This window comes from Martes martes, assembly GCF_963455335.1.
Source record: "Martes martes genome assembly, chromosome: 2".
Taxonomy (NCBI): domain Eukaryota; kingdom Metazoa; phylum Chordata; class Mammalia; order Carnivora; family Mustelidae; genus Martes; species Martes martes.
The window spans coordinates 86806913-86820363 of NC_137889.1; the positions used below are offsets into that span (position 1 = coordinate 86806913).

The 13451-nt window shown below is 35.7% G+C and overlaps 1 protein-coding gene across 2 annotated transcripts in view; it reads right to left on the bottom strand.

The window, feature by feature from the left end:
* The window catches only part of WDFY3 (WD repeat and FYVE domain containing 3), a gene marked incomplete at its 5' end in the record, with an annotated part of 176668 nt that overhangs the window by 125079 nt on the left and 38138 nt on the right, over positions 1-13451 (bottom strand). For both annotated transcript variants that reach the window (XM_080796083.1, XM_080796084.1), the window contains 3 exons: positions 2745-2938; positions 5345-5446; positions 6634-7101. In XM_080796083.1, coding sequence (XP_080652209.1) covers positions 2745-2938; positions 5345-5446; positions 6634-7101 — 764 coding nt within the window. The remainder of the gene's footprint in view (positions 1-2744; positions 2939-5344; positions 5447-6633; positions 7102-13451) is intronic.

Here is a 13451-nt window from a genome sequence, read left to right on the forward strand (position 1 = left end):
AATTGTATTAAATAAGCAAAATACATATTCTAGTATAATTTTACACAATCATGAACACTTATAACTGTGTGTGTATACAAACTGATTTATTCTAGAAAAGATACGAAGTCAGGGCAGCGAAGATCTGAAGAATTTCAATTTATATAAAGTGACCATATCCTGATGCTTTGGAAAGAGGAGCAACTTCAGGGGACTTATTAGACATTCCTTCTTGCAAAATGAGTTAAGAGTCTGATTACTGAAAGCATGCTCTTGCCCAGAATAACTATAAGTACTATGAAATAAAACCTGAAGGAAACAAGTAAAACAATCTTGTAGAACTATTACTTACTTTCTGAACTGTCGTGCTTTTAACTTAGTTTATAATTAAAAACCACATTATAAAATTAGCTGTATAAGGCACTTCTTCAAGTTGTGTACTAGCGTATTTAAACCTCTCCTTAAACCTACATGTTATGCACCATTATTGTCCCCACTTCATACATGGTGGTTCAATGTGGTTCAGTGTGGTTAATTAACTTGCCTAAGATTGTACGGCTTACACAATGGCAAGGGGAGGATATAAACCCAAACACAATGATGCCCCCATTCATGCATTTCACTATGACACTACTGGCCCAAGAGACAATCTGAAATCTGTTTGCTGACACAAGGGCTCCTTTTCTCTGTTTCAGTCACTGGAACACCATGGGTATTCTAATATTACTTAAGACACCATTTATAATGTTCCCAATCATTACATTTAAAAAGACCATTTTAGGGACGCCTGGGTGGCTCAGTTGGTTAAGCGGCTGCCTTCGGCTCAGGTCATGATCCCAGCATCCTGGGATCGAGTCCCACATCGGGCTCCTTGCTCCGCAGGAAGCCTGCTTCTCCCTCTGCCACTCTGTCTGCCTGTGCTCTCTCTCTCTCTCTCTCTCTCTCTGACAAATAAATAAAATCTTAAAAAAAAAAAAAAAAAAAAAAAAAAGACCATTTTATTAAAATATCTCACATTTCTAATGGTATTTGAAGGGAAAGGCTAAATATTAATATATTTAACTGTCCTTTTGAAATACACTGCTTCAGAAATTAAGATATGTACCAATGCCTTAATTATTTTAAAAGAAAATGTGCAATCTGTAGATATATACAAAAATCTAAAATACAATGCATTCCTTCCATTATTCTGCCAATCAATTTCCATTTTACCAGGATTTGACAGTACAGTTTCTCTATCTTGTCAAATTTAATTAACTGTACTTATACTTGCAAAATTAACTTTTTTTTCCTTTTTAAACATTTTATCATCTAGCCTGGAAATTAAATGCAAGGACTTGAGTCAGAATGCTTGGGTTGAAATTCTGACCTCAATGTTACAAAATGTTTTACCATGGTCAGCTACCTAACCTCCCTGTGTCTTGAGTTTTCGCTTGTATAAAATCGAGGCAATAATGATAACTTTCTCCACAGGAAGTACAAGTAAAGCTATTAGCAAAATGCCCGACATAAGCCCATGACCATCCTCATCTTCAAAAACACACAGGGGAGGGGCACGTGGGTGGCTCAGTTGGTGAAGCAACTGCCTTCGGCTCAGGTCATGATCCTGGAGTCCCGGGATCAAGTCAGGCATTGGGCTCCCTGCTCAGCGGGGAGTTTGCTTCTCTCTCTGACTTCTCCCCTCTCATGCTCCCTCTCTTAAGTTCTCTCTCTCTCTCTCTCAAATAAATAAATAAAATCTTAAAAAACAAAAACAAAAACACACTGGGGAAAAACAGGACAAGTATTATTTTATATAGGAGGAAGGGTGAGTTCAGAGTCAAAGTAATATGCAGAAAACCATATTGCAGGTTGGAATTAGTATAAGGGTTAGAAAAACAGTGCTTATCAAAGCTGAGTCTAATCGTCTATATTACATAGATCTGGGTAAGTTCCCCTCCTACCACCTTCCAACTGGAACTGTCCTGGCACTCCAACATCATCATAGCATCAGCTCAGTATCTGAAAACTTTCAATACTGTGAATAATTGAATATGCTGCTTCAATCAATAATAAATGGTCAGTAGCAGATGCCAAAGTTATAACGCGATGTTGATGGTAGGTGGTTAATTAGACAAAATCGTCTAATTAACAGATTAGGGCAGACTGCATTTTAAAATAAAATGAGTATTCAAAATTGTTTTTTTTTTTTTTTTTTTTAAAGATTTTATTTATTTATTTGACAGACAGATTACAAGTAGGCAAGAGAGGCAGGCAGGGAGAGAGAGGAGGAAGCAGGCTCTCCACGGAGCAGAGAGCCCGATGTGGGGCTCGATCCCAGGACCCTGGGATCATGACCTGAGCCGAAGGCAGAGGCTTTAACCCACTGAGCCACCCAGGCGCCCCTCAAAATTGTTTTTATACTCAATCAAAACAGGATGAAATAAACAACAGTGTAAAGAATAAAAACTTTTCATTGTTGAGAAAGTCACTGCACAAAGCACAAGTTAATAAAAGAAAGCTATGATTCTAGAAGGCAGCTGTGATGTCAGTGCCAGGACTGGGGTGAGGATGCAAGAGGAGGGTGTCAGAGGGGAAGGAGATGGTGACCTGAGGGCCTCGGAGCCCAGAAAAAAACATGAGCTTTTCTCTTACTATTCAGATTTTGATATCATTTTAGACTGGAAGAAAAACTGCAAGAATAGTTTATGGTCATGTTAAGTCACTGAAAAATAACCACAGGTTTTAACGGTAAGAGAGCAGTAACAAGACGCTTATTAAATTACCCTTAAAATATCAGTCTTCAACTGCAATTCTGTTGGTGGGGCTGAATGCATTAAGCCCAGGAGAGTGCCCATGTCATCCTCCCCATTTGGAGAGAGCACCAGCTGCTGGATGATCATCAGGGCATGCTGCCGGCACTGTGGGTACTTCACTATATTATGCGCACATCTTGCTCCTCCAAATTCTCGAAAAATTCCTTGACAGAGAAAGAACAACAACATGGGCTAACTTAAAACCTTCTAAGACATGTGAGATGGATTAAAATTTGATCTTTTTGTATGAAGAGTAACTCAAAAGACTGCAAATAAAAGCCACCCAGCCATTTCACCTTTTAAAGGTGACACTTTGGTTTCACCTTTTAAAGGTGACACTATGGGCGGTCAGCAAAGAAGTAAATTCTCCAAATCTAGAAGATTCAGAAATTTCACAAGTAGATACAGAAGGGGCTCAATATTCTTATGTAAAGGCTTTAAGATGAACAATACTGGAAATCAAATTATGTAAAAAGTTTTCAGATGAGCAATAGCCCAAATAAAGGAGATTTAAACTGAACAAGGCACCCCAAGTATTTGCAAGAAAGGAATGGAATAAATGATTCTTTAAGGAGAAAAATTACAAGGAACCAAATTTTTTGGTGGAGTAGAGCACATGAACCAAAAACCCCCACAAATTCTATAATAAAAGGCATCAGTCACTGTACCAAAAACTTTTGTAGATTGGTTTATTTAATCTTCATCCCCTACTATACAGATGAGGAAATGAGATATACAAAATTTGGATAACATGGCCAATGTTACGCAGCTAGCAAATGACAGAGCAGGAGTGATACCTACATAGCTCAGCTTAAAGGTACTCTAACACCTTAAAGCAACTTGTATATGCCGCTATTCTAGTAGTTTATATCAAGCAGTTTAGTATTATTTGTTTGTATGTTTGGTCCCCCATTAAACTTGGGATTTCCTTCTAGTCTGTATTTCAGTAAATGTCTCCTGAGTGAAAAGATGTTTGTGTATTTTGCTATAATGGCCACTGTCCTATTTAATGACTATTTGCAAACTTTATAAGAATTACATGGCCCTGAAGTGAATGTAAGTCATGTGCTAAGATTTAGGACATGGGAGCCATGTGTACTTACTTCCAGGTGACCAGTGAGTGCCCATTACATAATGACCATGGCTAATATTTTCTGAACACTTACCATGAGCAAAGCACTAATTGCCCCAGATCACATAGCTAAGTAATACCTTTCTTAACAAGGAAAGATAGTCATTAAGAAAAGAGCTTTGTAAAAATGTCTGGCACTCTGGCAGATGGGTTAAGTGACTTTTAGTCACACAGGGTAAGATCTCTACTCTCCTCCAACAGAATTGTTCAGTCCCTCCTGTGTAACACTAGGTCATGTCATCAAAAGATAATCTGCCAAATAAATCCTTGAGAGTACATCCTTATCCTTTTATCTAAGTCAAGACACAAAGATAATTCTTGTCCTGAAGGAATTATAACCTGATAGAAAAAGATGTAAATATGTAATTATATATCATTACTTAAGTACAGTTTTGACTAATTCCAAGACAGAGTTGAATGAATTTAGTACAGTATTTAAATAATAAGTGTGGTGAAGTTTAATGGGTATGATATTAACATTTCATCTATGGTATAATGCATAATCTCCTTATTTCCACTAACTTATCTTTGTGTCTTTGCATCTTTGTGTCTTGAACACCCAGCATTGTGCCTGGGACACACAATATATTTTAAATATGTTGAATACTGAGTTCCTTTGCATTCAGGCAAATGGGCAATGGGTTTGTTCACTAGTTCATTTTCTTGTTCATTCATTCCTTCATCCATTTGTGGCGTCCCATAACACTTAAAATACAATTCATGTTCCTTGGCATGGCCTGAAAGGCTATTATGACCTAAGCCCAGCCTACTCATCTCAATTCACCTCCCCATTACTTATTCTTCTTAAACTGTACTGACATTGTTGCCTGAGAGGTTTAAGTGATCTTTTTTAAGAGCAAGAGTGATATTTTACAAATACAAATGGACTGTTAATGACAGAAAAAGACTGAAGAAAAGTTGAGACCAAAGATAAAGATTTAAGGAATCCAATTTACCTAGGAGAGGCAAGTTTTACTACAGAATCATTTTTCAATACTTCTTTAAAGTTGTAACATTATAATACTCTAACATGAATTACTAAAAATTAAGAAAATCACTATAGGAAGCAGATATTTTGGAAAACATTTAAACAAAGTCATTTGACTAAAAGTCTGTATTATGTAAATAAAAAAAACCCACTACTTTAATGACTACTTTAAAAAAGACTATTTTAAAAACAAGGTGTTGTATTTTTTAAAAAGGCAATAAAATATAAGAACATATTGTGAAATAATAATGACAATGTTACATATTTTGCCAATAAACTTAAAAAGGTCAAAAGTATTGTATTTCTGGATATGATGGTACTATCACTGAATCAACAATTTTTCTTATAAGTGATAGGAATCTTTCAGAAGCAAGAGTCATTAGAGAAGACAAAACCAGAGAGAACACTCCCCACTCCGCCGAGGCATGTGCTAGAAGCTTGTCTAGTCACCTGCATTTGTGTGGGATCCTTGAAGCAGCACTGTCAAGGTCTCCATAACCAACAAAGCCAGGTGTTTTTGGTCTTCAACTGAACTATTATTTCTTGAGTCCCCTAGGAAAAAGGACCAAAGGTTCAAATCACAAAAGTTGTAAGCTTATTTTTTTCTCTTGTTTTGGTTTTTTTTTTTTTAATTTTATTTAATTTGACAGACAGAGATCACAGGTAGGCAGAGAGGCAGGCAGAGAGAGAGGAAGGGAAGCAGGCTTGCTGCTGAGCAGAGAGCCCGATGTGGGGCTCGATCCCAGGACCCCGGGATCATGACCCGAGCCGAAGGCAGAGGCTTTAACCCACTAAGCCGCCCAGGTACCCCTCTCTTGTTTTGGTTTTAATAATTTAATTATTTCTTTAATATTCACTTTTACCATTAATACAAATGATATAATACAATCTTTAAAAATGATACACTCCCAAAAGTCAGGTCGAAATCAGTGTTTAAAGATTTTATTTTGGTGTGGCTAGAAAGTTACAGTTGTCTAACAAACGGGAGGAAGGAAAATGCCAGCACTGGGCGACGTATGGAACTGATGGATCACTGTACAACTGAAACTAATATGACACTGTATGCTAACTGGAATTAAAATAGAACCTCAAAAAAAAAAAAAAGGGAAAATGACAAAGTTTAATGTATTCTTCTTACAAAGGTTTTCCTAATCCAGGCTAAGGTTAACAGGAGAAAGTTAGGTTTTAAGGCACTATTTATGAATAGTGCTATCTATTCAAACTGTATTAATTCATTCACATATTTAATACTAAATGCCAGATACCTCTATGCCTTTATCAGGTTAGAAAGGATGAAAAATATCAAATTTAAGATACCTCAATGATAATATATGTGTACATATATAACATCACTAAAAAGATTTATTTTTTGCTCTCTATAATTAAAAACATTGTGAGGCACCTTAACATCCCAATTATTTCTAGGAGCTTTTTAAATTTCCTCTCAGAAGCAGAAAGTAGCACAAATGAGTCATGTGGACCATAAATGTTTCCCTCAATTTTTACCTTAAATTATTTTCCACCACAATGACATATTTCTAGGCCTCTGCTCCTTCCCAATTCCCTAACAGAGGTTGAATGAACAAGTTAATTTGTGGGAAATATTCACAAGAATATCACGATAACGCCCATTTTTAAGTCATTCAAATCAACAGCCAAATGAAAGGCAAAAACATGAACAAAACACCCTGCCCAAACCCCTTTATCAAATAAAGGTGAAATTCTGAAAAATGCTTTACCTTGTTCATTTAGTGCCTGAGTTGGATCCTTCAAGAGGGCAGCATATTTGTGCAAAAGGTTTACCATGACCTCCAGAAGGCCCACCTCCCTGAACACATCTTTAAATATGTAGTCATGTCGTGTAAACTTAAGAAGTGTCTTCATTGCAATAATGCTACAGTGGTAAGAAGAGCTAGATTTTAAGAGGATGCTAACACTAATGAGTTCTTTACAAGGGATGTAATTTAAGCTAAAAACGACAAACTCCAGCATCTCAAAGTATTTGCTTTGTACTTCCGGGAGTTTAGAAATCTTTTCTGCAAACTGTGACAGTGTGTGCTGTGACTCGAGGATGAAGTAATTGGCATTGTCAGCCATGTAAATATTTGTGATGGCATCAAGGATGATCTGGGCAAGGAAGTTGGTTTTTGCTTTTAAAAATGCATTCTGAAGCACTGCAAAGGCTTGGATGTTTCTCACACTGTGACCTGAAATGGAAAACAAGAAAACAGAAGTAGGTGTTACATGATATTTTAATCATGGCAAGCTAGTCTATTTAAACAGATCATGAATTGTTAACGTTTATCAACTGTTTACTAAGAACACATTCTGTTTTCACAAAAAGTTCTGTTTTTCTCCATCCAACTTCAGTCATTTAATTAAAAACAATACTGTTAAAACTTATAATGCATCATTATGAATACTCCAATTCAAGAATAGTATATACTGAAACACTAGACTGTTTTGCAGAAAATAAAGCATATTATGTAAGTCCAGCCTTCTGAGTTTGGAAATATGCAGGGATTTGTTTTTCTTTTCTTTCTTTCTTTCTTCTTTTTTTTTTTTTTAATCTGTAAGATGTACCTTGACTGTAAAAACAGTTACCTCTCATGAAAAGGGAGCAGCAAGAATGCCAGGGAGCAGCAAGAATGCAAGCAGGAAAATATGAGGCTGAAAATTCTCTAAGTTCCAGGGTCTCTTTATCATTACTACTCTAGAACTTTCACAAATTTTAATTTGAAAATGCATTTTGTTTTCAAGCTAAGAGTGCAATTTCTTCACATATGTTTGTTAAAGCCATTTATAGCTAACTACTAGCTGTATTTTTTAACATCTGATTTTTAAACATACCAGTCGAGAAAAAATATCTGTATACCTGGCTCTTGTGAGGCAAATTAGTAAAAATAATTATAAAGAAATTAACATATAAAGTATTTGAAGCAACTGAAAACAAGTGATTGGTTCTAAGAACTGTCCCCAGGTTCATAACTACTAGGAGTACAGGACATTTGCCAGAGTGACCAAAACATTAATCTAGTGCCAAGAAATTAGCATAGTACCCTACAGCATAAGCCGGATATCAGAAAGAAGATAAACACAAAACTAGGAAAAATAAAAAATGAGTTAGAAAGACTGCCCAGAAATCCTGGCTTGGACATTCTTTAAAAAAATAAAAAGATTTTTAAAAAATCTTCAATCTGTAAATGATTTCAATTTTGTTTATCTATAACATATAAATTTCTTCTGTGTGTAGCAAATACCAAAGATATATATATATATTTTTTTTTTTTAAGATTTTATTTATTTATTTGTCAGAGAGAGAGAGAGAGAGCGAGGAGCGATAGAGTGAGCACAGGCAGACAGAGTGGCAGGCAGAGGCAGAGGGAGAAGCAGGCTCCCCGCTGAGCAAGGAGCCCGATGTGGGACTCGATCCCAGGACGCCGGGATCATGACCTGAGCCGAAGGCAGTCGCTTAACCAACTGAGCCACCCAGGCGCCCCCAAAGATATATTTTTACTTCCAGCTCCAGATTACTAGTATGCTTGCTCTTTGAGGACATCTTTCCTCTTTATTACCTGCGGGTAATAAAATCAAAAACCAAGCTCAGATGGACTGGTGGACATACAAATTGTTAAAGTCTGACTACAAGTGACCAACAATGACAAATAAGGTTAAAGGATAACTATAAGCAATATTTTGCATCTTTCAACTAAGTGACAATGTATCAGTTTTCACTATAAAGAAAGGAGTCAAAACAAGCTGAGTTCAGAGTAATATGGGAAAATTTGGAATTTTTCAAGTTTTATCTTCATTATTTGGTTTGAAGAGATGTTACTGGCAAAAGGTAAGGCATATTAATAAGCAATCCCAAGAACAAATTGTCCACCATAAAAAGGTGAACCAAATACAATGTGTACACATACACACAATTAAAAGTCAAATATAGGGGCACATGGGTGGCTCAGTTGGTTAAGCGTCCAACTCTTGATTTTGGCTCAGGTCATGATCTCAAGGTCCCGGGACTGAGCTCTGTGTTGGGCTCCACATTCAGGAGTCTGCTTGAGATTTGTCCCTCCGTCCCTTCCCCCCACTTGCGTTCTCTTTCTAAAATAAGTAAATAAATCTTAAGAAAAAAAGAAAAAGAAAAAGCTTTCTGCTGGTGAGGATACAAAGTTTTATTAAAGTTCTTACTATAAAATACAGGAATATTAGTCATTCTCAAGCATTAACATACACAGATAAGTTTATCTCCTTCATTAATAACTCAGTTTACCCTTTCCTTTAAATTTTATGTATCTATACTGTTCTATTTGATTTAAAAATCAGCACTAAAAATAAGGTTGGTAAACTATATGTATAGAGCAATATAAGGTAGGTATATTCATGTTTCCTCTTTTAAATGTGATAATCAATGAATATGTAAAAAATTCCTTAGTAACAGGAATTTCCTTTTCACAGATGATAAAAGGGAAACCAGTGAAACCAAAGCAAATACTCCCCCAAAGTACCCTGAAGAAATAAATGACAAAAAGATAAACAGCGTCAACGTATCAGAATATAGCCGGCCCCAACCCCCCAACCCCTAAACAGTCCAAACTGAAGAGTTACAATCTGCAGACTATCATTGCTTCATTTTATCAGTGCTACACACAACACTGTCACACTTGGCTTTCCTCATCTCTATTCCTTCACAAGAGTCCATCAACTCTTATCCAAAACTAGATTAAAAAGAAATGTAACAACAGCAAAGGGAAAAAAACCCACTAAAACTAAAAATCAAACTTAACAAAATCACAGATAAAAATGGTCAGTATTTTTAAAAAACCAAATGCATTTCTAGAAACTAGCAACAAGAAATCTGAAATGAAATTAAACAAACAATTCTGTTCATAATAGTATCAAAAAGAATATTTAAGGATAAACTTAACAGAAGATTTGAAAGTCTTGTACTATGTAAACTATAAAACTATGCTTAGAGAAAATAAGATCCAAATAAATGGAAAGATATATATATATATACATATATCTTACATGGATTGGAAGATTCAATATTGTTAAAATGTTAATTCTCCCCCAAGTTGATTACATTTGCACTCCCAATCAACTCCCAGTCTCAGGCTTTTATTTTTATTTTTTCAAAAGTTGACATGATTATTAAATTTATATGGAGTTCAAAGAATGGCCAAATTCAGAATGGCCACAGTAATTTTGAAAAGGAAGAACAAAATTGGACAACTTACATGACTCTATTTTAAGACTTACTTTAAAGATACAGTTAGAAAAAAAAAGATACAGTAATCAAAACCTTATGGTATTGGCTTAAGGATGGACATACTGATCAATGGAGCAGATCTGAAAATGAATCGCAGATGTATGGTTATACGTGCTCCTTTCAACAAAAGGTCTTGGATAGCCATACTGAAAGGAAAAAAAATTATTTCCTACCATATGCAAAAATTAACTTAAAATGTATCTCAGACCCTAACAGAAATATCAAAATATGAAACTCCTAGAAGAAAACACAAATCTTAGTTAATTTGGTTAAGTAAGATTTTTTTCAATATGAGTTAATATCTGCAAAATATTTTTTAATATGGTAAGTTGGACTTCATCAAAATTAAGTTTCCATTCTTCTAAAGATGCTACTAAGAATAAAAGGCAAGTTAAGATCAGGAGAACATACTTAAAAAAACACGGATCTTATAAAAGATTTATCCAGAATATTTAAAGAACTCTTAAAATCCCAATGAAAAGAACAATCCTATCAAACACTGGGCACAGAGATCTGAACCGAAGTTGAGAGATACAAATGGCAAATAAACACATTAAAAGATGTTTGAAATCCTTTAAAAAAATGCAAATTAAAAATACAACCAGATACTACTACATACTCAGTAGAATGTCTAAAACAAGTGTTGCTGAGGATGTAAAGCAAACTTTCTCACACTGCAGCTGACATGAGGGCAAATGGGATAGCTACTTTATAAAACTGTCTGACAGTTTCTCATAAAGTTAAATATACATATGACCTAGCAATTCTATTGCTTGGTATATACCCCAAAGAAACAAAACTATACATCCCCACAAAGACTTGTTTCATATAAATATTCATATAAACATTAGTCATGACAGTTAAATAAACGCCATCAATTGATGAACAGGTAAACAAAGTGCAAGAAATCCACATAATGAAATACTTTCCAAAAAAGGAACAAACTTCAAATACATGCAATCACATGGACGAATCACAAAAGTGAAAGAAGCCAGATACAAAAAAACATACTGTATGATTCCAGTTTATGAAATTCTAGAAAGGGCGAAACCACAGGGTGAAACCAAAGCAGATCAATGGCTGCCAGGGCAAGTGGGAGGGGAAGCAGGGACTGAACACGAGGGAAACAAGTAAATCTTTAGAAGGATGGGAATATTCCATATCATGATTACAGTGGTGATTACACAAGCATATATATTTATGAAAACTCATCAAATTCGACACTTAAAATGGACAGATTTGAATATATGCAAATGATGCCTCAATACTGCTGACGGAAAAAAAATCCCATATTCTCTTTATGTGAAACAGAGCTATCTCCTTTAGTCTACACAATAACCTTAACAAAGCAGGCCATGGGAAATAGGTATTTTTTGACTTACAAATTAAACTCAAAATGATCTAGCTTGATCCATTCATTTTATAGAATACTGCATCAATTTATCTGAAGAAGACAGTGATATTTAGAAAGGTTCAATGACTCAGAGTCACCCAGATTCTGACTCTTAGGGCACTGTCCTTTCTAGTTAATCTTGCTTTCATAGATATCATGTCACTGGATTCTCCCAGTAACCCCTGAAGGTGTTAGGTTATATATTTATTATCCCTGTTACAGATGAGACAATATGAGAAAGACATATGAGGAAGGTCAATTTTGCTACATTAATTCTCTCATTAAAAAATGATGCAATTGTAATTAGCTATTATGCCAGTATCATGATTGGATTAATTAACCAAATAAAATAAAGTTTAAAAGAGGAAATATGCTGTGACCTATGTATGCTGTGCTATTCTTTTTACATTATTTTTATTAACATATAATGTATTACTTGCCCCAGGGGTACAGGTCTGTGAATCATCAGGCTTACACATTTCACAGCACTCACCATAGCACATACCCTCCCCAGTGTCCATAACCCAACCACCCTATCCCTACCCCCAAACCCCTCAGCAACCCTGTTTGTTTCCTGAGATCAAGAGTCTCTTATGGTTTTTCTCCCTCCCGATCCCATCTTGTTTCATTTTTTTCCTCCCAAGCCCCCAAACTCCCCGCCCTGCCTCTCAAATTCCTCATATCAGAGAGATGATATGATAATTGTCTTTCTCTGATTGAGAGAGAGAGCACCAGCAGGGGGAGTGGGAGAGGCAGAAGCAGCCTCCCCGCTAAGCAGGGAGCCTGATGGCGGGACTCAAGCCCAGGACCCTGGGATCATGACCTGAGCTGAAGGCAGACACTTAAACGACTGAGCCCCCCAGGCACCCCTGCTGTGAGCTATTTTTAAATTAACTCAAAGAAACAGTTAATTGTGGAATTCTCAAGCTACAGTCTATATATTAGGAGTTTTTTGAGACTCTTATTTTTTCCTTAATATTTAATAAAGTGAAACCTTGAACTGCTCAGTAAGATATGCCTGGATTTCTCCTTACTGCACAGAGACTCACTTAAAAAACTGCACATTGAGGGTACAATTTACTACAGGAAATCTGACAACTCCAATCAAAGTCATGAGTTTTCAATATAATTTTCCCCAATAAATTAAATTTAGGGCTTTCTAGTAAATCCATTTACTCACTGAAGAAATAAATTTCTAACTGCTGACTTCTATGTCATAAAGTACGAAGATAACATACTCTGAAATTTAAATAACCAGACATGTTGATTTTTTCTGCCTAGTTAAATTTTACATGCAAATATTGTAACTGTATCGAATATTTAGTAAGTGACAATCATAGTCAAGAAACCATGAGAGGCCTGAAGGCTCAGTTTCTTTTAGAACAGTTATTATGAAGTTAAAAAAATTAAACTGTAAAACTAACTTGCACTCTCATGTAACTTAATGTTATTAACTAAAAAAGGTCTCAATAAAATATCACTAGATGAGGAGTCAAAGTTGGGAAATCCTAACTTTAAAAATTTACTCCCCGATCTGAAATAAATAATATAATGTCTTTGTGGGGCGCGTAGTGGCTCAGTTGGTAAAGCATCCAATTTTGCTCAGGTCACAATCTCAGGGTTGTGAGATCCAACCTCTCAGCAGACTCCGTGCTGGGTATGGAGCCTGCTTAAGATTCTCTCTCTCTCCCTCACCAAAAAAAAAAGTCTCTGTACCTATATTTGTTTAGTTTTAAAATACAAGCATTTGTGACTCAGGCTTTCTATTTACATCTTATATAGAGATAAGCTAAGTGATCAGAGTGTGAATCAAGTTCCAACCACATAAACTGGAAATGTATTAGCCTGCCAACATACAAAAAGGGCCATGTTTAAATTATTAGGCTGTTTGA